At 43.7% G+C, this 25932-nt stretch overlaps 1 protein-coding gene across 1 annotated transcript in view; it reads left to right on the top strand.

Annotated features, from left to right (window-relative positions):
• Positions 1-25932, top strand: part of shank3a (SH3 and multiple ankyrin repeat domains 3a) — a 308896-nt gene that overhangs the window by 61687 nt on the left and 221277 nt on the right. Inside the window, exons 2-3 of the mRNA XM_046360126.1 lie at positions 1696-1899; positions 7719-7790. Of these exons, the coding sequence (XP_046216082.1) occupies positions 1696-1899; positions 7719-7790 (276 nt within the window). The remainder of the gene's footprint in view (positions 1-1695; positions 1900-7718; positions 7791-25932) is intronic.

The following is a 25932-nucleotide window of genomic DNA, read 5'->3' as shown; positions in this document are numbered from 1 at the left end:
GTTCTCTCTCTCTCTCTCTCTCTCTCTCTCTCTCTCTCTCTCTCGGTTCTCTGGTTGCCTATCTTCCGTCAATGTTTTCTCTCCCTGTGTCCTGTAAAATAAAGTCAACTCCAGTCTTTCTCCAAGGTAAGAGGGAATTGGTTTCAAAGCTGTATTTGATGTCAGTTTTGTAGGGTTCGGAGAAAAACAAATTATTTTCTCTGAGCAAGCAAATGGCAGAAGAGGAGTCCCTGAAGAGGGAATGACAGTGTTTGTGATAAGAACAGTGTGTGTGTGTGTGTGCGTGTGCGTGCGTGTGCGTGCGTGCGCGCGTGCATTGTTTAATTGTACAGTGAAAGACAGAGTAGAGACAGTGGGAGGATGGTGATGCTGCTGCTATGTGGTTTTGATACTGGTGTCTTATAGTTGAGGTGTTGGTGATATGATGGTGATATGATGGTGATGTTATCACTGTACACACAGAGCTGTGCTGGCTTTGTTCTATGTTTGTGTATTGACATGGGGCTGTACTTGTGGTGTACAGATGGGAGGTAACAGATGTTCTGTGGTTGTGGTGTACTGATGGGAGGTAACAGATGTTCTGTGGTTGTGGTGTACTGATGGGAGGTAACAGATGTTCTGTGGTTGTGGTGTACTGATGGGAGGTAACAGATGTTCTGTGGTTGTGGTGTACTGATGGGAGGTAACAGATGTTCTGTGGTTGGATGCTTGTGTATTGATGTTGCAGTGATGTATTGGATTGATTTACCGCTGATGGGGTGTATCCACCTCTCTCTTTCTCCTCTCTTCTCTCTTCTCTCTTTTCAATCAATTCAAGGGGCTTTATTGGCATGGGAAACGTGTTAACATTGCCAAAGCAAGTGAGGTAGACAATATACAAAAGTGAAATAAACAATAAAAATGAACAGTAAACATTACACATACAGAAGTTTCAAAACAATAAGGACATTACAAATGTCATATTATGTATATATACAGTGTTGTAACGATGTCTCTCCGGTCTCTCCCTTCTCTCTGAATTCTTTCAGTGTTTTCGTATAGCTCAGCGCTCCAAAATGTGGTAACTAGAAGGAAGTGTTTTACCAACACTGTCTCCTTAACAGGTTTTATGTTATATACAGTATATAACATGTATGGTTTTAATGTTATAGTATGATTAGGAATAAACCCTATACAGTGTGCATGAATAGATGGACTGCTGATCAGATGGTCACTGATGATCATATCCTGAATACTGTATGGCATAGCTGGCTTCAGTCCTGTTCCTGAGCCAGACACTTAACCTCAATACCTCCGGGTAACATTGAGAGCATACATCATGATGCATCATTTAAATGTTAAGATATGCTAGGGGCCTGAGATGGGAGAGCCTATGCCAGTGTTTAATCTGACTTCCTGAGTCTAGTGCTGCAAGCTCTTATCTGGTCAAGGGTTTCTGGCACCACCCTTTGAGTGTTCTCTATGGCAGGAAATCATTTATCAATGATTTGATAACTGTGTGAATTATTTAGTTCATTATATAGGTATGTGCATGATCTCCCTCTCCCTCTATCTCTCTCTGTACTGCATTCTGCAAGGTGGTGTGAGGGTTGCACTGGGATTGTGTGTGTGTGTTTTAATCTGTTTAGGTATTCACACACTGCATTATTAACCTCTCTTAACTCATAACTGTCCCCTGCTCTCTCCTCTCTCCAGAAGTGTATGAAGTTCGACGTGGACGCTCCTATCTGGTTATCTAAGCAGCATATCCTGTGTACTCTGAACCAGAGCCTGAAGGACGTGCTGAACTACGGCCTCTTCCAGCCAGCTCACAATGGAAAGGCTGGCAAGTTCCTGGATGAGGAGAGGCAGCTGAAGGAATACCCACTGCCTTCTGCTACCCCTGTACCATACCTGGAGGTAGGCCTGCCCCCTCTCTCATTAACATCCTATGTGTCTATGTGTGTGTTAAGGTGTATTTAATATGTGTTGTATGTGGATGTTTGTTTCTGTGTGTGTGAGTGTGTGTTCTCTGTCCTGTTGCTGTTGTTGTTGTTCTAGTTTATTGGGTTCATCAGCTTTAATATTGCAGATAGATTGTGGCTTCCATCAATGTAATTGTCTGCATCATTTCCAATCCCCCATATATTGTTTTGTTTCCCCAAACCCTACCACCCCTCCCCTAATTTGAGTAAACTAATGGACAACAACACTTAGGCTTCTACTTCCAGCTTACACATACTGTATACATTTACGGACATAATATAATTTACAATATTTATCTTTTGTTTGTTTTCAGTCCCATCCTTCAGCTCCCCTCAACCCCTTTCACATATCTCTGAAGACCATTCAGTTTCATTCTATTTGCCATTTTCAACTGTCCTGTGAAGTTTCACAAAAGTTCTGAAACTTTCCATTCTCATAGGTTCAACAGATTGTAAATTAAAGATAAACATTTTTTTCTCAGATTATTACTATATCATTGATCAATTGACTATGACTTTTCAAATCACCCAGCAGTGCTATTTGCAGAGTTAGCTGCAGGTAAATGTTACAATTCTTCAGCCCTTCCTGAACCTGTGACCAAAAACAAGCTACATATGGACAGTACCAAAACAAATGATCAAGTGATTCTGTCTCTTTGCAGTAAAATCTATAGAGATGGGATGGTTGTATCTCCATATAAATAACATTCTGTTGGTTGCAAGAATTTTGTATAATAATTTAAATGGAATATTTTTTTAAATCCGGCTTTGTTATGTTTATCAGTTGTTACCATGTGCCATGAAATCGGTACACCGAAAATCTCTTCCCACTTATTCTACATGGGACAGCTATCAATTTGTTGGTCATTAAATGAAACTGGTATACTTTTTTATTAAGCACAATTTTCTTTAACCAATTATGGTATTTAATGCAGGGCCGACAGACAAGTTGCTTACTTTCTCCCCCTTCCACTTACCTCTTCCATTTTTACAGAAATTGCTGCAATTCGTTGGTTGTAATTTTGGGCAGAGCTGACATTTCCATATATTTTGGTTCGCTACATGTGTGACATAACTCCACCAGTCTTATTTATGATATAATTTACAAAGATTATACATCTTTTTATTTTTTATTATATGCAAAATGTTTGTTTATTTTTTTAAAATCAATTAGTATATTTGAGTTCAACCATTAATATTTGTTTTCTGGTGGATTAAACTGAAGTTGAAACCAACTTTCTATGGATTGTTTTTTAAATAACGATATTTTGAAGATTATTGTAATCTGAATAAAGATAAAAAGGCCATTCTTGAACATATTCTTACTAATCTGCTATAAATCCAGTTAAGATTTAAGTATAACTTTTCTAAAACTTTAAGAGGTCTAATGCTTTAATACTTAATAATTTCTGCCCTCTGAATTAATATTCATTATATAAATAGGCCTATTTAATTTTATCTGGCTTACTGTTCCAGATAAAATTGATTATTTCTTTGCTAATATAATTTTAAAAACAAGTCGGTAGGTAAGGCCATAAGCAAATAGGTAAACTGGGATATGACTAAAGAGTTAATCAGGGTGATTTTTCACAAATAGAAAGGTATTTTCCTTTCCATGGTAGCAAGATCTTATCCATTTTTGCAAATGTTTTATTAAAATGAATTGTACTGAGCCACTTGAAATATTTGTTTGATCTGATCTAAAATTTGGATGGCCATAATAAATAGATATACCAATAGTGGACAACCTTGTTTTACTCCCCTTGACAGTTTAATACTTTCTGAGAAGAAGCCATTATTTACTGTTTTACACCTATGGTTACTATACATAACTTTAACCCATTGTATAAAATACAGTGCCTTTGGAAAGTACATAGACCTCTTGACTTTTTGGACATTTTGTTACATAACAGCCTTATTCTGAAATCCACACAATACCCCATAATGACAAAACAAAAACAGTTTTTTAGACATTTTAGCAAATGTATTAAAAATATAAATACCATATTTACTTAAGTATTCAGACCTTTTGCTATGAGACTCGAAATTGAGCTCAGGTTCATCCTGTTTCCATTGGTCATCCTTGAGATATTGCTACAACTTGATTGGAGTCCACTTGTGCTAAATTCAATTGATTGGACATGATTTGGAAAGGCACACAACTGTCTATATAAGGTCCCACAGTTGATAGTGCATGTCAGAGCCCGTTTGGAGTTTGCCAAAAGGCACCTATAGACTCTCAGACCATGAGAAACAAGATTATCTGGTCTGATGAAACCAATATTGAAATCTTTGGTCTGAATGCCAAGTGTCACGTCTGGAGGAAACCTGGCACCATCCCTACAGTGAAGCTTGGTGGTGTCAGCATCATGCTGTGGGGATGTTTTTCAGCGGCAGTGACTGGGAGACTAGTCAGGATCGAAGCAAAGATGAACGGAGCAAAATATATAGAGATCCTTGATGAAAACCTGCTCCAGAGTGCTCAGGACCTCAGACTGGGGTGAAGGTACACCTTCCAACAGGAGAACGAACCTAAGCACACAGTCAAGACAACGCAGGAGTGGCTTCGGGACAAGTTCCTGAATTTCCTTAGGTGGCCCAGCAAGAGCCTGGACTTGAACCCAATCTAACCTGATAGAGTTTGAAAGGATATGCAGAGAAGAATGGGATAAACTCCCCAAATAGAGGTGTGCCAAGCTTGTAGCGTCATACCCAAGAATACTCAAGGCTGTAATCACTGCCAAATGTGCTTCAACAAAATACTGAGTAAATTTCATTTTAATTTTTTTTTAAATAAATTTGCCAAAGTCTGGGGTATTGCGTGTAGATTGATGTACATTTTTTTTTTAATGATTGTAGAATGTCTATAACGTAAAAAAAATGTGGAAAAAGTCAAGGGGTCTGAATACTTTCTGAAGGCACTGTATTCTCCAACATTTAAATATTCCAGGCATTTATATATAAGTTCCAGTTGTACTTTGTCAAAAGCCTTTTCAAAGTCAGCTATGAATGCCTGGCCTGGTTTCCCAGATTTTTCTTAGTGTTTTATTGTTTCAGATACTTGTCTTATATTATCTCCAGTGTATCCATGTAAAAAAAACTGTCTGATTAGGATGAAAATATCTGACAATACCTTTTTAAATTCTATGCGCGGTGCATTTTGCTATGATTTTTGCATCACAACACTGGGGCCTCACATTTTTTTATGGACTGGATCTTTATATTTACCACTTTGGTCCTGTTTCAGTAAAAATGAAATCAGACTTTCTTGTTGAGTATCTGATAATCTACCATTATTATAGGAGTGGTTGAAAAAAGGATTGGTATCCCTCAACAGGTATGCCATCCAGCCCTGCAGATTTCCCAAACTTAAAGGCTTTAACTGCATCAAGAAGTTCCTCCTCTGTAACTTGGCATTCACATTAGTCTTATTGTACAGCTGTTCATTTTACATTATTAATAGAAAAAAATCCTTACAATTAACTTTGGTTCATTGTGTTGCTGTCGTATGCCCCCCCCCCCCCCTGAGAGAACACTAGGAGATTGATGTCACCTGTCAATTATTCAATTATCCAGTCTGCTCTGTGAGTAAGATGTGTGCATAATATATGTGTGAAACTCTGCAGCGATAATCACACCCTGACAGCAGTGTTCCCAGCTCCCAGCTGTCACCTCTAGCAGTTATTTGTAGCCTGTGTCGATCATGGTTTGTAATCATATAGAAACTCAGCCAATGTGATGTTTTTACAGTCAATAGAGTAAACATCGTTAGATCTCTCTCAAAATTCTGGAGTGAGGGAGAGCCATAAATAGATAGATGCATAGCTCACTAGAGTGCACTCCAACCTTCTGCAGTGAATGATTCTATAATATCCATTGTTTGATTTATTAAAAGTCAGCCGACATTGTTTAAATACAAAATGTTCCTTTCCTGTGGGCTTTGAAAATGTCATAGTTTTCTTATCAGCAAAGTGCTCTGTTTCTCCCTAAATACAGATAGATTGTTTTCTCCAGGTGTTATGGATTCAGCAACAGTAGAGGATGTTGTTATTGCAGGTAGTTGCATCATGTTCAGGAAGCAGAATGTCTGCAGGTAAATCCTTGATACATGTAGAATAGGACTGTAGTCGGCCTTTTCTCAATTGGATTTGCTCAACTCCTGCGTCCTCTGTCCTCCATCCTCTCTGGACTCCTTTTGATAAAGGTCAAAGGTAGTTGAGGAGAGGCGGCGAAGAGAGTGGAAACTAGAAGAAAATGCGCTTGTATGAAATTAGACTCCTCCAATCGTGTGCCATCAGGCAAATTATGTTTACAGGGTGGAATCCCAAAATAAATGTATGAACTGATAAAAACAAATGTAGTTAGTTGTGCAAGACATTTTATAGGTAAAAGGATAAGTAGTTTATGGTTTTTACAATAGACGATTCAAAGGGGGTGTGGCAGATTTCTAAATTTGTCCACTAAGGACAAGGGATAGGATACACTTGTACTTCCTCGCCAAAAGGAGGTTATTGAGGAGAGGAGGAACTTCTTCCATTTAACTGCTAAAGAATTGACACTCTCCTCGACCACTTATCGGTTTCTGGGTCACGGAAGAGAGACGACGGAGAATAGGACAGATTGGCCAGAATGATGATCTTTAGAAGCCCAAGGGATTTACTGTGTCTTGATAATTAGATATTTGAAGTGTTAAATTCCTCCCACGTAATGTACACCTTCCCAATTTGTAACACCAAACCCTCATGCTACCATGGACTACCAAAACATGTCTAGCTTCCAAGGGCACTGTGCCCTAAAAATAAGAGATAAGTGATAACAACATCTCTATAGTAGCTATGTGTCTGTGTGTACTGTATGTCAGGCAGTCATAGTTATAGCTTAGTTTAACCCTATAGTCCACAGGGACATGATAGGGCTCAGTGCCACATGAGAGGTCCTGCACATCTAGACATTGGCTAACAGCCTAGGGCATTGTGTGTGTGTGTGTGTGTGTGTGTGTGTGTGTGTGTGTGTGTGTGTGTGTGTGTGTGTGTGTGTGTGTGTGTGTGTGTGTGTTCTTTAGGAGTGTAAATCTATCAGATCTGTCTTCCCTCCCTCAGGGCAGGAGTTTATAGATATCAGTGACAGGTTAGTCCAGCCTCACTACCCTCTGCCCTCCCATAGATTTATACTCCTAACACACACACACACACACACACACACACACACACACACACACACACACACACACACACACACACACACAGAGAGCTTTATTTTCATTAAATTTCAGGACGTTTGTACCTAAACCTAATCCTAACATTAACCACAAAAACCATAACCCTAGTCTTAACCTTAACCCCTAAACTCTAAACCTAATCCTTAAGCTTAAAATAGCATTTTAACAAATTCAGGACATGAAAAAAGTTATTGTTTTCCTACCGTGTCAGGACATTTAGGTGAATTGTTAAGACATTGGGGTCCTGATAATGTAGGAAGAAATACACACTCACACACACACAAACACACACAATCGCCTCCCCCCCAAGGTTTACATGTTTTAGCTACAGTCTGACAGTGTTCAGTGAGACCTGTCTATCAAATCAGTGGTTTGTAACCGGACTAATAAACACTGCTGTTGACAGATTGAGTATGGCAGGCAGGAGATATCTGACTTTTAATCTAGAATTGTTTTATTTACTAACAAACTAGCAGATGAACTAATATAGTGTTATTCCAGTAACCATGTGTTGTCTCTGTGTGTTCCTCTCCCAGTTCCGCTATAAGAGACGTCTCTACACACAGTCCCACCTGGATGACAAGCAGCTCTCCAAACTACACACCAAGGTAAGAACACACACACACACACACACACACACACAGGTTTGGTATAGTCGTTCTGAGCTTTTATATATTTGGAGATGTGTGATTTTAATAGAAAAGACACCATACGTGCACATCTCATTCTGTGGCGGCAGGCTGTATATATAAGAGAGAAAGAGCAGGGAGAACTGCATGCGTTGACATCCCCATCAGAGGGCAGGAGATTTACACTGGTGAGAATGGCCCATCACCAGCTGATTTTTCCTCACTGTGTGTGTGAAGGACCATGGCCATCTGCAACTGAGCGGTCTCTAATGACATTCACGTATAAATGTTGGCTTATTGTTCTGTTTAATATAAATATTCCTGCTGTCATCAATGCTTGCTAAATGACTGCTTTATTGAATAAACAGAATCGGAGCAGGCTGGACAAAGTCGAGCTATGGGACTGTGTGACTGACACATCATATCTGACACAGGCTAGAGCAGGAATGAGCATAGAGACACAGAGACGGAGCGAGAGAGACGGAGCGAGAGAGACGGAGCGAGAGAGACGGAGCGAGAGAGACGGAGCGAGAGAGACGGAGCGAGAGAGACGGAGCGAGAGAGACGGAGCGAGAGAGAGACGGAGCGAGAGAGAGAGACGGAGCGAGAGACGGAGCGAGAGAGAGACGGAGCGAGAGAGAGAGACGGAGCGAGAGAGAGACGGAGCGAGAGAGAGACGGAGCGAGAGAGAGACGGAGCGAGAGAGAGACTGAGCGAGAGAGAGACACAGAGAGAGACACAGAGAGAGACACAGAGAGAGACACAGAGAGAGAAAGATTTAAAGTATGAAAGAGATGGGGATGGAGGCGGCAAGAACGAAAAAGAAAACGAGTAGAGAGAGAAAACAAGAGGAAGAGTGAGAACGAGAGAAAGAAAGAAAAAGAAAGAAAGAAAGAAAGAGAAAGAGGGAGTGCAGCCTTAGTCTATTCTGTCTCATTCATGTTTAGTAGGGATATAGTGTTTACTGCACATTGACTGTAACTAGCTAGGTGTGGTAGGGATATAGTGTTTACTGCACATTGACTGTAACTAGCTAGGTGTGGTAGGGATATCGTGTTTACTGCACACTTACTGTAACGAGCTAGGTGTGGTAGGGATATAGTGTTTACTGCACATTGACTGTAACTAGCTAGGTGTGGTAGGGATATAGTGTCTTACTGCACACTGACTGTAACGAGCTAGGTGTGGTAGGGATATAGTGTTTACTGCACATTGACTGTAACTAGCTAGGTGTGGTAGGGATATAGTGTTTACTGCACATTGACTGTAACTAGCTAGGTGTGGTAGGGATATCGTGTTTACTGCACACTTACTGTAACGAGCTAGGTGTGGTAGGGATATAGTGTTTACTGCACATTGACTGTAACTAGCTAGGTGTGGTAGGGATATAGTGTCTTACTGCACACTGACTGTAACGAGCTAGGTGTGGTAGGGATATAGTGTTTACTGCACATTGACTGTAACTAGCTAGGTGTGGTAGGGATATCGTGTTTACTGCACACTTACTGTAACTAGCTAGGTGTGGTAGGGATATAGTGTCTTACTGCACACTGACTGTAACTAGCTAGGTGTGGTAGGGATATAGTGTCTTACTGCACACTGACTGTAACTAGCTAGGTGTGGTAGGGATATAGTGTCTTACTGCACACTGACTGTAACGAGCTAGGTGTGGTAGGGATATAGTGTTTACTGCACATTGACTGTAACTAGCTAGGTGTGGTAGGGATATCGTGTTTACTGCACACTTACTGTAACTAGCTAGGTGTGGTAGGGATATAGTGTCTTACTGCACACTGACTGTAACTAGCTAGGTGTGGTAGGGATATAGTGTCTTACTGCACACTGACTGTAACTAGCTAGGTGTGGTAGGGATATAGTGTTTACTGCACACTGACTGTAACTAGCTAGGTGTGGTAGGGATATCGTGTTTACTGCACACTTACTGTAACGAGCTAGGTGTGGTAGGGATATAGTGTTTACTGCACATTGACTGTAACTAGCTAGGTGTGGTAGGGATATAGTGTCTTACTGCACACTGACTGTAACGAGCTAGGTGTGGTAGGGATATAGTGTTTACTGCACATTGACTGTAACTAGCTAGGTGTGGTAGGGATATCGTGTTTACTGCACACTTACTGTAACTAGCTAGGTGTGGTAGGGATATAGTGTCTTACTGCACACTGACTGTAACTAGCTAGGTGTGGTAGGGATATAGTGTCTTACTGCACACTGACCTGGATAACAGCGTCTGCTAGATGACTTAAATGTAAATGTAATGTAATGTAACTAGCTAGGTGTGGTAGGGATATAGTGTCTTACTGCACACTGACTGTAACTAGCTAGGTGTGGTAGGGATATAGTGTTTACTGCACACTGACTGTAACGAGCTAGGTGTGGTAGGGATATAGTGTTTACTGCACACTGACTGTAACTAGCTAGGTGTGGTACGGATATAGTGTTTACTGCACATTGACTGTAACTAGCTAGGTGTGGTACGGATATAGTGTTTACTGCACATTGACTGTAACTAGCTAGGTGTGGTACGGATATAGTGTTTACTGCACATTGACTGTAACTAGCTAGGTGTGGTAGGGATATAGTGTTTACTGCACACTGACTGTAACGAGCTAGGTGTGGTAGGGATATAGTGTTTACTGCACATTGACTGTAACTAGCTAGGTGTGGTAGGGGTATAGTGTTTACTGCACACTGACTGTAACGAGCTAGGTGTGGTAGGGATATAGTGTTTACTGCACATTGTATGTAACTAGCTAGGTGTGGTAGGGATATAGTGTCTTACTGCACACTGACTGTAACGAGCTAGGTGTGGTAGGGATATAGTGTCTTACTGCACACTGACTGTAACGAGCTAGGTGTGGTAGGGATATAGTGTCTTACTGCACACCGACTGTAACGAGCTAGGTGTGGTAGGGATATAGTGACTTAATGCACACTGACTGTAACGAGCTAGGTGTGGTAGGGATATAGTGTCTTACTGCACACTGACTGTAACGAGCTAGGTGTGGTAGGGATATAGTGACTTAATGCACACTGACTGTAACGAGCTAGGTGTGGTAGGGATATAGTGACTAATGCACACTGACTGTAACGAGCTAGGTGTGGTAGGGATATAGTGACTTAATGCACACTGACTGTAATCTATTGTATTCAGATGGAATATTATATTTTCTGGAGTTGCACCTTGTCATAATTCTACAGATCATCCAAAAAGTGGTCATTGGAGTGTTTGGTTTGCTGTTGCCTTAAGCCAGCAGATCAAATCAAATCGAATTGTATTAGTCACATGCCCCGAATACAACAGGTGTAGTAGACTTTACAGTGAAATGCTTATTTACAAGCCCTTACCCGACATTGCAGTTTTAAAAAATACGGATAAGGTCTCCAGCACGAGATTACTCTGAGAGGGGGGTTGGTTTCATGAGCTCAACTCAATGTTCTCAGTCAAACTAATCCCCCTTTCACAGTGACCTGCTGGGTGAGTTATTAATTGTATTGACTGGGTCTGCTGGGGCTAGCTTCACCCCATGTCACACACACACACACACACACACACACACACACACACACACACACACACACACACACACACACACACACACACACACACACACACACACACACACACACACACACACACACACACACACACACACACACACACATACATATCTATGCATGTTCAAATACAGAGAGAAACACACACACACTCTGAGGTCAAACATTAACCTAATTTATAGACATTGAAAATGTATATGGCATGCTGTCTTCTATGAGTGCCACTCTCACTATCTATATGTCCCACACGTACACTCTCCCTTTGTACGTGTGGGACATATAGATAGTGAGAGAGACACTCTCCCTCTGTCTCTCTCACTATCTATATGTCCCACACGTACACTCTCCCTCTGTCTCTCTCACTATCTATATGTCCCACACGTACACTCTCCCTCTGTCTCTCTCACTATCTATATGTCCCACACGTACACTCTCCCTCTGTCTTTCCCACTATCTATATGTCCCACACGTTCACTCAACCTGTCTCTCACATTATCTATATGTCCCACACGTGCACTCTCCCTCTGTCGCTCCCACTATCTATATGTCCCACACGTGCACACTCCCTCTGTCTCTCCCACTATCTATATGTCCCACACGTGCACTCTCCCACTGTCTATATGTCCCACACATGCACTCTGTCTCTCCCACGATCTATATGTCCCACACGTGCACTCTGTCTCTCCCACGATCTATATGTCCCACACGTGCACTCTCCCTCTGTCTCTCCCACTATCTATATGTCCCACACGTGCACTCTCCCTCTGTCTCTCCCACTATCTATATGTCCCACACGTGCACTCTTCCACTATCTATATGTCCCACACGTGCACTCTCCCTCTGTCTCTCCCACTATCTATATGTCCCACACATGCACACTCCCTCTGTCTCTCCCACTATCTATGTGTCCCACACGTGCACTCTCCCACTATCTATATGTCCCACACATGCACTCTGTCTCTCCCACGCTCTATATGTCCCACACGTGCACTCTCCCTCTGTCTCTCCCACTATCTATATGTCCCACACGTGCACTCTCCCTCTGTCTCTCCCACTATCTATATGTCCCACACGTGCACTCTCCCTCTGTCTCTCCCACTATCTATATGTCCCACACGTGCACTCTCCCTCTGTCTCTCCCACTATCTATATGTCCCACACGTGCACTCTTCCTCTGTCTCTCCCACTATCTATATGTCCCACACGTGCACTCTCCCTCTGTCTCTCCCACTATCTATATGTCCCACACGTGCACTCTTCCACTATCTATATGTCCCACACGTGCACTCAACCTCTGTCTCTCCCACTATCTATATGTCCCACACGTGCACTCTCCCTCTGACTCTCCCACTATCTATATGTCCCACACATGCACTCTGTCTCTCCCACTATCTATATGTCCCACACGTGTACTCTCCCTCTTTCTCTCCCACTTTCTCTCCCACTATCTATATGTCCCACACGTGTACTCTCCCTGTCTCTCCCATTATCTATATGTCCCACACGTGTACTCTCCCTCTGTCTCTCCCACTATCTTTATGTCCCACACGTGTACTCTCCCCTGTCTCTCCCATTATCTATATGTCCCACACGTGTACTCTCCCTCTTTCTCCCACTCCCACTTTCTCTCCCACTATCTATATGTCCCACACGTGTACACTCCCTCTGTCTCTCCCACTATCTATATGTCCCACACGTGCACTCTCCCTCTGTCTCTCCCACTATATATATGTCCCACACGTGCACTCTCCCTTTGTCTCTCTCACTATCAATATGTCCCACACGTGCACTCTCCCTCTGTCTCTCCCACTATCTATATGTCCCACACATGCACTCTCCCTTTGTCTCTCCCACTATCTATATGTCCCACACGTGCACTCTCCCTCTGACTCTCCCACTATCTATATGTCCCACACGTGCACTCTCCCTCTGACTCTCCCACTATCTATATGTCCCACACATGCACTCTGTCTCTCCCACTATCTATATGTCCCACACGTGTACTCTCCCTCTTTCTCTCCCACTTTCTCTCCCACTATCTATATGTCCCACACGTGTACTCTCCCTGTCTCTCCCATTATCTATATGTCCCACACGTGTACTCTCCCTCTGTCTCTCCCATTATCTATATGTCCCACACGTGTACTCTCCCTCTGTCTCTCCCATTATCAATATGTCCCACACGTGTACTCTCCCTCTGTCTCTCCCACTATCTATATGTCCCACACGTGTACTCTCCCTCTGTCTCTCCCACTATCTTTATGTCCCACACGTGTACTCTCCCCTGTCTCTCCCATTATCTATATGTCCCACACGTGTACTCTCCCTCTTTCTCTCCCACTTTCTCTCCCACTATCTATATGTCCCACACGTGTACACTCCCTCTGTCTCTCCCACTATCTATATGTCCCACACGTGCACACTCCCTCTGTCTCTCCCACTATCTATATGTTCCACACGTGCACTCTCCCTCTGTCTCTCCCACTATCTATATATCCCACACGTCCACTCTCCCTCTGTCTCTCCCACTATCTATATATCCCACACGTGCACTCTCCCTCTGTCTCTCCCACTATCTATATGTCCCACACGTGCACTCTCCCTCTGTCTCTCCCACTATCTATATGTCCCACACGTGCACTATCTATATGTCCGACACGTGCACTCTCCCTCTGTCTCTCCCACTATCTATATGTCCCACACGTGCACTCTCCCTCTGTCTCTCCCACTATCTATATGTCCCACACGTGCACTCTCCCTCTGTCTCTCCCACTATCTATATATCCCACACGTGCACTCTCCCTCTGTCTCTCCCACTCTCTGTATGTCCCACACGTGCACTCTCCCTCTGTGTCTCTCACTATCTATATGTCCCACACATGCACTCTCCCTCTGTCTCTCCCACTATCTATATGTCCCACACATGCACTCTCCCTCTGTCTCTCCCACTATATATATGTCCCACACGTGTACTCTCCCCTGTCTCTCCCATTATCTATATGTCCCATACGTGTACTCTCCCTCTGTCTCTCCCACTATCTATATGTCCCACACATGCACTCTCCCTCTGTCTCTCCCATTATCAATATGTCCCACACATGTACTCTCCCTCTGTCTCTCCCACTATCTATATGTCCCACACATGCACTCTCCCTCTGTCTCTCCCATTATCTATATGTCCTACACATGCACTCTCCCCCTGTCTCTCTCCCTTTTGCTTTTATCTGAGGGCACTGGAGTGTGTGTAGGGGTTTCTCCGAGTAATGGACAGGGCAGTAGAATGGTGCTCTTTCTTCTGGTAGGACAAAGACAACCCAGTGTGAACACCATCTGATACTAATGTAGAAATCAGCTGGGTTTCTGTACTACTGACTGACTGGTAAAATTCTGACCCACTGGGAATGTGATGGAAGAAATAAAAGTGGAAATAAATAATTCTCTCCACCATTATTCTGGCATTTCACATTCTTAAAATAAAGGGGGTGATCCTAACTGACCAAGGAGAGGGAATTTTTACTGGGATTACATGTCAGGAATGGTGAAAAACTGATTTTCAATGTATATGGCTAAGGTGTATGTAAACTTCTGATCTCAACTGTATACTGTAGGAGTGTTGGCTCAATGAAGCAGTTCTGTTAACACTGCCCTACCAGGCAAGTGTTGTGTATTATCTCCAGAGGTAGCGGTCGAGATGTAGCAAGTACTCAAGTTTACATTTGAGTAATATGTGTAGCAGACTGTATTTTAACTAAAAGTGTTGTAATTATGAAGAGGCTCTTGGTGTGCTACTGACTGACTGGTAATAAGAGCTGGGCTAGTGTGAATGGTAATAAGAGCTGGGCTAGTGTGCTACTGACTGAATGGTAATAAGAGATGGGCTAGTGTGCAACTGACTGACTGGTAATAAGAGCTGGGCTAGTATGCTACTGACTGAATGGTAATACGAGCTGGGTTCGTGTGCTACTGACTAACTGGTAATAAGAGCTGGGCTAGTATGCTACTGACTGAATGGTTATAAGAGCTGGGCTAGTATGCTACTGACTGACTGGTAATAAGAGCTGGGCTACTGTGCTACTGACTGACTGGTAATAAGAGCTGTGCTACTGACTGACTGGTAATAAGAGCTGGGCTAGTGTGCTACTGACTGACTGGTAATAAGAGCTGGGCTAATGTGCTACTGACTAACTGGTAATAAGAGCTGGGCTAGTATGCTACTAACTGACTGGTAATAAGAGCTGGGCTAGTGTGATACTGACTGACTGGTAATACGAGCTGGGCTAGTGTGCAACTGACTGACTGGTAATAAGAGCTGGGCTAGTGTGCTACTGACTGAATGGTAATAAGAGCTGGGCTTGTGAACTACAGACTGAATGGTAATAAGAGCTGGGCTAGTGTGCTACTGACTGAACGGTAATAAGAGCTGGGCTAGTGTGCTACTGACTGAATGGTAATAAGAGCTGGGCTAGTGTGCTACTGACTGAATGGTAATAAGAGCTGGGCTAGTGTGCTACTGACTGACTGGTAATAAGAGCTGGGCTAGTGTGCTACTGACTGAACGGTAATAAGAGCTGGGCTAGTGTGCTACTGACTGAATGGTAATAAGAGCTGGGCTAGTGTGCTACTGACTGAATGGTAATAAGAGCTGGGCTAGTGTGCTACTGACTGAACTGGTAATAAGAGCTGGGCTAGTGTGCTACTGACTGACTGGTAATAAGAGCTGGGCTAGTGTGCTACTGACTGAATGGTAATAAGAGCTGGGCTAGTGTGCTACTGACTGAATGGTAATAAGAGCTGGGCTAGTGTGCTACTGACTGAATGGTAATAAGAGCTGGGCTAGTGTGCTACTGACTGAATGGTAATAAGAGCTGGGCTAGTGTGCTACTGACTGAATGGTAATAAGAGCTGGGCTAGTGTGCTACTGACTGAATGGTAATAAGAGCTGGGCTAGTGTGCTACTGACTGAATGGTAATAAGAGCTGGGCTAGTGTGCTACTGACTGAATGGTAATAAGAGCTGGGCTAGTGTGCTACTGACTGAATGGTAATAAGAGCTGGGCTAGTGTGCTACTGACTGAATGGTAATAAGAGCTGGGCTAGTGTGCTACTGACTGAATGGTAATAAGAGCTGGGCTAGTGTGCTACTGACTGAATGGTAATAAGAGCTGGGCTAGTGTGCTACTGACTGAATGGTAATAAGAGCTGGGCTAGTGTGCTACTGACTGAATGGTAATAAGAGCTGGGCTAGTGTGCTACTGACTGAACGGTAATAAGAGCTGGGCTAGTGTGCTACTGACTGAATGGTAAGAAGAGCTGGGCTAGTGTGCTACTGACTGAATGGTAATAAGAGCTGGGCTAGTGTGCTACTGACTGACTGGTAATAAGAGCTGGGCTAGTGTGCTACTGACTGAACGGTAATAAGAGCTGGGCTAGTGTGCTACTGACTGAATGGTAATAAGAGCTGGGCTAGTGTGCTACTGACTGAATGGTAATAAGAGCTGGGCTAGTGTGCTACTGACTGAACGGTAATAAGAGCTGGGCTAGTGTGCTACTGACTGAATGGTAATAAGAGCTGGGCTAGTGTGCTACTGACTGAATGGTAATAAGAGCTGGGCTAGTGTGCTACTGACTGAATGGTAATAAGAGCTGGGCTAGTGTGCTACTGACTGAATGGTAATAAGAGCTGGGCTAGTGTGCTACTGACTGAATGGTAATAAGAGCTGGGCTAGTGTGCTACTGACTGAATGGTAATAAGAGCTGGGCTAGTGTGCTACTGACTGAATGGTAATAAGAGCTGGGCTAGTGTGCTACTGACTGACTGGTAATAAGACAGTTGGGTTATTGAACTACTGACTGACTGGTAATAAGACAGTTGGGTTATTGAACTACTGACTGATATGTTATGAGCGTTCATCTGAGAGAGTTGCTTCATGCCCTCTAGCCTTGTCCAGGAGAAAGAATCAAGGTGAATCTATTGCTTGCATCCATCTAGTTGTCTCATATCTACTAAGGGTTGACCAAGGGGGACATATTACCTCTGCATGTAATGTACCAGAGTACTTGATTGATCATCATATTTTATCTTATAAATAATTTTTATACAACAATAATCCCGATTTGAATCTCCAAAGGTCAAGAAGAGTCAACAATATTACAGCTTCCTACTCTGGTGTCAGACAATCTCCTCCTCTGGCTGGCTGGGCAGTAGATCGTGATCTGAAATGAAAGGAAAAGCGCCTGCAGCAGCACCTGATCAACATTACTGTACATGATTCACTCATTTAATATAATGTAGGGCAGACATGTCTATGGTGATACTACCTATTACATCTCATCCACTATGACAGCTGCCTGGGTTATGGGAGGGTTCCGCACATATGACTCATCTTATGATTTTACTCACATTCAGATGCTTATTGTGAGTAGTGTCCAAGTAAACAAGTATTTTTGTCAGAAATGTCTTTCTCTGTGGATTTTAGAGCTAGCTACAGGCCTACCAGTTCAGTCATTATATCTCTTTTGTAGCGTTAACTCTAGATACCAAGTCAAGTTTATTTGTCATATGCATAGGATACACATGGTACACAGTACAATGAAATGCTTATTTGCAGGTTAATTCTCGATAATGCTACGTAATAAGAATAATACAAATGAATAATGAAATAAAATCAGATCAATGGAATAAAAATACAGTACATTGAGCAGAAATATAAATATTGGGAGGCACTTACACACATTTACATAAGGATATTTCCACAGGTGCAGGGGAGGGGATATGGAGAGCAAAGTGATGAATTGTGCTATAATTTTCGCAAAAATAGTATGTACAATAGCAGCAGTCGTGTGTGTGTGCGTGTGTGTGTGTGTGTACATACATACATGTAAGTGTGCCTGTGTGCTAAGGTGCGAGAAGCTGTTAGGCTGTTATTGATCTTAGGCTACACATCATGAAGGCAGCAGCATGGGTTTGTGAAGAGATTGGAATGAGTCTGGAACTTTCTGCTATGTGTTGTAGAGAGACTGGAGAGTCTAGTGCTGTCTACTATGGGTTGTAGAGAGACTGGAGAGAGTCTAGTGATGTCTACTATGGGTTGTAGAGAGACTGGAGAGAGTCTAGTAATGTCTACTATGGGTTGTAGAGAGACTGGAGAGAGTCTAGTGATGTCTACAATTCGTTGTAGAGAGACTGGAGAAAGTCTAGTGATGTCTACTATGGGTTGTAGAGAGACTGGAGAGTCTAGTGATGTCTACTATGGGTTGTAGAGAGACTGGAAAGTCTAGTGATGTCTACTATGGGTTGTAGAGAGACTGGAGAGTCTAGTGCCGTCTACTATGGGTTGTAGAGAGACTGGAGAGTCTAGTGATGTCTACTATGGGTTGTAGAGACTGGAGAGTCTATGTCTACTATGGGTTGTAGAGAGACTGGAGAGTCTAGTGATGTCTACTATGGGTTGTAGAGAGACTGGAGAGTCTAGTGATGTCTACTATGGGTTGTAGAGAGACTGGAGAGTCTAGTGATGTCTACTATGGGTTGTAGAGAGACTGGAGAGTCTAGTGATGTCTACTATGGGTTGTAGAGAGACTGGAGAGTCTAGTGATGTCTACTATGGGTTGTAGAGAGACTGGAGAGAGTCTAGTGATGTCTACTATGGGTTGTAGAGAGACTGGAGAGAGTATAGTGATGTCTACTATGGGTTGTAGAGAGACTGGAGAGTATAGTGATGTCTACTATGGGTTGTAGAGAGACCGGATAGTAGTGATGTCTACTATGTCTAAAGTCTATGATGTCTACTATGTTGTAGAGAGACTGGAGAGAGTCTAGTGATGGGTCTGGAGAGAGTCTAGTAATGTCTACTATGGGTTGTAGAGAGACTGGAGAGAGTCTAGTGATGTCTACAATTCGTTGTAGAGAGACTGGAGAAAGTCTAGTGATGTCTACTATGGGTTGTAGAGAGACTGGAGAGTCTAGTGATGTCTACTATGGGTTGTAGAGAGACTGGAAAGTCTAGTGATGTCTACTATGGGTTGTAGAGAGACTGGAGAGAGTCTAGTGATGTCTACTATGGGTTGTAGAGAGACTGGAGAGAGTATAGTGATGTCTACTATGGGTTGTAGAGAGACTGGAGAGTCTAGTGATGTCTACTATGGGTTGTAGAGAGACTGGAGAGTCTAGTGATGTCTACTATGGGTTGTAGAGAGACCGGATAGTAGTGATGTCTACTATGGGTTGTAGAGAGACTGGAGAGAGTCTAGTGATGTCTACTATGGGTTGTAGAGAGACTGGAGAGTCTAGTGATGTCTACTTTCGGTTGTCTGGAGTCTAGTGATGTCTACTATGGGTTGTAGAGAGACTGGATCTAGTGATGTCTACTATGGGTTGTAGAGAGACTGGAGAGTCTAGTGATGTCTACTATGGGTTGTAGAGAGACTGGATAGTAGTGATGTCTACTATGGGTTGTAGAGAGACCGGAGAGAGTCTAGGGATGTCCGCTACGGGTTGTGGGAAGGTATCATCTCCTTTCTATGACACTAGGGCTGGAGGGAAGAGCACAGAGTCACCCTGCGGAAAGGAGAGGAGATGAGAGGAGGAAAATTGAGCATGTTGGCTGGGCCCTCTACATACACACATGAGCTTCCCTTGTATGCACCTGTGCACACACAGAGAGACACAAGCACAAGCAAAACACACACACAGAGAGACAGACAGTGGACAGAGGCAGAGAGAGAGCACTTAGTAAAGCACTAGTTGGCAATGTGGTCACTGACATCACTGGGACCACACACACACACATCTGCAGCTTGATTGGACAGCTTAATGCTTTGCTATACGACCTTCAGGTAGCGCTGCTTCTAAGGCTAACCACCACAGCCACATCAACTTCACACTATCCAAGAACCTCTGCCTGCCTAACACATGGCTGTGTGTTTTTTGGCTTCCCCTTAAATCCACTCTGCAGACCCTGAAAAGGCACTAATTACTCAATTCCATTATAATACAGCATTGCTCTGCAGCCAGTAGCTCATAGTATTATCTTCCATTGACAGTGAGGAGCTATTGTCCGTGTGCTGCTCAGTATTGTCCAGAGAGCCAGACTGTGTGTGAGTGCGTATTCTGAGCCCTCTTTTCATCGCAGTGTTTCTGTGTAGAAATATTTAGGTGTGATTTGTGTATAATAGAGAGTATATGATACACACACACACACACACACACACACACACACACACACACACACACACACACACACACACACACACACACACACACACACACACACATGTATGGCAGAGAATGAGAGGATATCACCAGTGGGGAATCACTTTCACACAAAGCTCCTCTTATAGATAATCCTGTAGAAGGCGAGAGCAACACACACACACACACACACACACACACACACGCATGCATTAATTACCTGCTGATGCTGAGGAAAGCTAACCTGATCCTGCAGTGATCATTAATCGAGGGCCAGACGCATAACTGTTTAGAGTGAAGTTGGACATTCATAGAAAAGCTATTCTAACTGTGACAACTACGTTTGGTTTTCATGCATACACCTCACTCCCTTAACACAGTCACACACACCACACAGATACTACCATCAATCCCATCACACACTGAGTTGGCAAGGCATTGGTAGTTTATCTACAGTGGGTACAGTGTAGTAGAGTGAAAAGAGTTACACAGCCTAGTCCCTCTGTCCCCCTCCAGCCCCCCGGACTTCCTACCCTCCCCCTGCTGCTCACCCTACGGACATTGTACCCCCTCCCCCCGACAAACATTTACCCTGCCCCCACCCCCAATGGACATTTATCATTATTACAGTTGTAAATATGTATATATTATTATTATTATTATTATTATGATATTGTTTCATCCTTTGACCTGCACTGTTGGACCTAGGAGCATAAGAATGTCACAGTACACTACTATTACATCTGCGACCCTGTGCATGTGACGAATCAACTCTAATCTAGTCTCGTTCCTTACATCCATCAGCTCCATGTAACACCAAAACCCCCAGTATTACAACTGCAACTACAGTACCATCTATTTACACTTTTTCCTCCCTACCTCTTCTCCCTCTTCTCGTATTTACCCTCTCACTATCCCTTCCCTCTTCTCTCCCTTTCCCCCTTCCCCTACCTCAATTCTCTCCTCCTTTTTTTCTCTCTCTCTCTTTCCCCCCTCTTCCCTCCCTCTCTCTGTCCGTGTCGGCATCCTGCGAAATCCCCCCTCCATTTCTCAGTCGGTCTGTGCATGCGCCTGAGTGAGCGTGTGTATGAGCGTGTGTATGAGCGTGTGTATGAGCGTGTGTATGAGCGTGTGTGTGTGCGTGTGTGCGTGTGTGTGTGTGTGTGTGTGTGTGTGTGTGTGCTCCTCTGGCGAGACGCGAGACGGTGAGTGTGAGAGAGGAGGAAAGCCACGGAGAGGAGGATAAGAGAGGAGGAGAGGAGAAGAGAGGGAGGGGGAATGGATATGGCCATGTGCGGGATGTTTTGGCGTTGGGACTGTAGCTGATCTTTCGTGGCGTGCGTCTGAGTAAGTGTGTGTGTGTGAGTGTGTGTGTGTGTGAGAGATGGGGTCTGCTCTGGGCAGAAGAGAGGCAGCTGAAAGAAAGGAGAGGAAGGCAAGAGGAGCCAGGAAAGCCAAACTCAACAGTAAGGTATCCCACTGGCTTTATCTAGCTATACATTTATTTATCTGTCTCCCACTTCTGTCTCCCCTGTCTCTCTCTCCCCCTTCTCTTGTCCCCCCCTCTCCCCCTCCCCATCTCCCTCTCTCTCCCTCCCCCTCTGTCACCCCCCGTCTCTCTCCTCTGTCTCTCCCCTCTCTCTCTCTCTCTCTCTCTCCCCTGCCCCTCTATGCCTCCCCCCATCTCTCTCCTCTGTCTCTCCCCTCTCTCTCTCTCTCTCTCTCCCCCCCCTCTATGCCTCCCCCTGTCTCTCTCCTGTCTCTTCCCTCTCTCTCCCTCCCCCTCTACCCCCCCCTCTCCCCCTCCCCGTCTCCCTCCTCTGTCTCTCCCCCCTCTCTCTCCCTCTGTCTCCCCTTCCACCCCCCCTCTCTGTCTCCCCCTCTCTGTCTCCCCTCTCTCGCTCCCACCCTGTTCCCCTCTTTGTCTCCCCCTCCCCATCTCTCGCTCCCCTGTCTCCATCTCTGTCTCCCCCTCTGTCTCTCCTTCTATGTCTCCCATTCTATCCCCCTTCTCTGTCTCCCCTTCTCTGTCTCCCCGTCTAGGTCTCCCCTTCTATCCCCCTTCTCTGTCTCCCCTTCTATCCCCCTTCTCTGTCTCCCCTTCTCTGTCTCCCCTTCTCTGTCTCCCCTTCTATGTCTCCCCTTTTATGTATGTCAGTGTCTCTTACTCTCTGTCACTCTCATTTTCTCTCTTTCTGTGTATTTCCCTCTCTCTCTCCTTATCTCTCCCTCCCTCTCTCTCTATCTCTCTCTGTCGTTCTGCTCTGCTGCATGTTAGCAGTGTGAGGATGAGGAGTGCTGCAGTTCTGTGTGATAGCTACTCCTTCAGCATGCTAATGTTTCTCTCTCTGCACTGTTTCTGCCTGACATGTAGACTTTGTGTGTGTGTGTGTGTGTGTGTGTGTGTGTGTGTGTGTGTGTGTGTGTGTGTGTGTGTGTGTGTGTGTGTGTGTGTGTGTGTGTGTGTGTGTGTGTGTGTGTGTGACTGTATCAGTGTGCATGTGCACCCATTTACTGATACATTTTAATGTGGTTGCGTGTATACATGCACGTGTGTGTGTGTGATCTGTTAGTGAGACTCCCAGGGACAATAGTGGCCTTGTAGTGTGTTTCTGTCTATTATCAACTCTGCTTCAGTCACATTCTTGCCATAACCCTGGAGTGATGCTCTGAGCTGCTGGAGAGGGGCAGGGCTAGACACAGTGATGACTGTGTTTGTCTAACTAGTAGGGCGACTCATCTGTTAACAGCTTTTGTCCGCATAGAACATTACAGCTACACAGTGGTCTTAAAGACGGTTTCAGTCATGATCCCTGTGTTTGTGTGTTCTCTGTCCTGTCCTTTTACTTTATATATATATATATGTGTGTGGGGGGGGGCATATACTGTAGTACAAAACTGTTTAAGTTAGTGATGTAATTAGTTATTGCAGAATGGAAGAACTCTGTCTTTCTCTCTCTGTGTAGACAGTAGTGGCGTGTGGGTAAAATCACTGGACAAGCCAAGCCCCCCATATTGGGTGGTTCTGCAAATACAGGACGTTTTGTGTGATTTAAAAAAAAATGTAATTCCCACCACACCTCATTACCACCACATAATGAACTGTGATGGTTAGGAGAGAACGTGGTGGTAATGACTAAATGTATTAGTTCATACAATTTTGCTTGCCTTATTAAGACCTGAAAAGAAACACAAATGACATATATTTGTGTTTTTACACCTGCATTGTTTGCTGTTTGGGGTTTTAGGCTGGGTTTCTGTACAGCACTTTGAGATATCAGCTGATGTACGAAGGGCTATATAAATAAATTTGATTTGATTTTGATATATGATCATGGTTAAATTGAAATTGAACAGTTATGTTAGGATGATTGTGTCACGCCCTGACCATAGAGAGCCCTTGGATTCTCTATAGTGGTTTAGGTCAGGGTGTGATGAGGGGGGTGTTCTAGAAGGTGTATTTCTATGTTGGTGGTTTTGTATGGTTCCCAATTAGAGGCAGCTGGTAATCGTTGCCTCTAATTGGGGATATTTAGGAAGCCCTATCTCCCACCTGCATTTGTGGGATATTGTTTGTGTTAGTGTGTTTGGGCACGACATCTTCATGGGCTTTGTAAGTTATGTTGTTTTGTTTCTAGTTTCACTTTGTATTAAAAAGATGTGGAATGCAATGCACGCTGCGCCGTGGTCCGCTCATTTTGAAGTTCGTGACAGATTGAGTGATTTTGATGTCTATTTATGTGACTTACTATAGTTACTGACTTCAATTACAAAGGGTTTACTTTTCTATAAGATGCCCCCTAAATCAACCAAGGACCGGACAAGGAAATACACTATATATGTAAAAGTATGTGAACACCCCTTCAAATGAGAGGATTTGGCTATTTCACCAACACCCGTTGCTGAAAGGTGTATAAAATCAAGTACACAGCCATGCAATCTCCATAGACAAACATTGCCAGTAGAATGGTCCGTACTGAAGAGCTCAGTGACTTTCAACTGGAACCGTCATAGGACGACCGCTGAAGCACGTATCACGTACAAATCGTCTGTCTTCGGTTGTAACACTCACTTACCGAGTTCCGAACTGCCTCTGGAAGCAACGCCAGCACAAGAACTGTTCGTCAGGAGGTTCATGAAATGGATTTCAATGGCCGAGCAGCCGCACACAAGCATAAGATCACCATGTGCAATGCCAAGCCTCTGCTGGAGTAGTGTAAAGCTAGCCGCCATTGGACTCAGGAGCAGTGGATACGCGTTCTCTGGAGTGGTCAGAAAACACAGTCCGACAGATGAATCTGGGTTTGGCGGATGCCAGGAGAACACTACCTCCCCCAATGCATAGTGCAAACTGTTAAGTTGAGGGAGGAGGAATAATGGTCTGAAGCTGTTTTTCATGGTTCGGGGTAGGCCCCTTAGTTCCAGTGAAGTGAAACCTTAATGCTATAGCATACAGTGACATTCTAGAATCTAGATGATGTGCCTCCAACTTTGTGGCAACAGTTTGGGGAAGGCCCTTTCCTGTTTTAGCATGACAATACCCATGTGCACAAAGCGAGGTCCATACAGAAATGGTTTGTCTAGATCAATGTGGATGAACTTGACTGGCCTACACAGAGCCTTGACTTCAACCCCATCAAACACCTTTGAGATGAATTGGAACGCCGACTGCAAGCCAGGCTTAATCGCCATCAGTGCCCGATCTCACTAATGTTCTTGTGGCTAATGCTCTTGTGGCTGAATGGAGGCAAGTCCCAACAGCAATGTTCCAACAATGTTCCAACATCTAGTGGAAAGCCTTCCCAGAAGTGGAGGCTTTTAAAACAGCAAAGGGGGGACCAACTCCATATTAATGCCCATGATTTTGGAATGAGATGTTTGACGAGCAGGTGTGCACATACCTTTGGTAATGTAGTGTATATAAACAAGATTATATAAGACACAAGGAGTATCTTAAGAAACAAAAAGAAGGACAACTCAAGACAAAATAAAGTGGTGAACTGAAATCCATCTCCAACTTTCCCAGCGAGAAAAAATGAAAAAAGGAGGCCATAGAAAATGAACCAAATGTGCTCTCTCGTTAATAAGCAATAGAGTGTATTAACCAAAACCTAATCTTGAGTGAGTCTGAATCGGTAGACTGCAGCCAGTGAACAATCATTTGTTTAATGTCAACCAGTGTTTCCAACCCTGTACATGTATTTCTGCCTAATGCATTGAATCCCCAAATGTTTTTAAAAGACGCTTAAGTTATTGAAGCATGTGTCTTTGTTTTTTGAGGTTTTGAATGATGTGTTCTATATCTTCAATAAAATTAAACATGTACAACTGTGACATTAAAATGTTTAATTTTTCA

Source organism: Oncorhynchus gorbuscha, linkage group LG01 (genome assembly GCF_021184085.1).
Source record: "Oncorhynchus gorbuscha isolate QuinsamMale2020 ecotype Even-year linkage group LG01, OgorEven_v1.0, whole genome shotgun sequence".
NCBI lineage: Eukaryota > Metazoa > Chordata > Actinopteri > Salmoniformes > Salmonidae > Oncorhynchus > Oncorhynchus gorbuscha.
The sequence above is the reverse complement of the archived record's forward strand: the minus strand, read 5'-3'. Positions and strand labels throughout refer to the sequence as shown.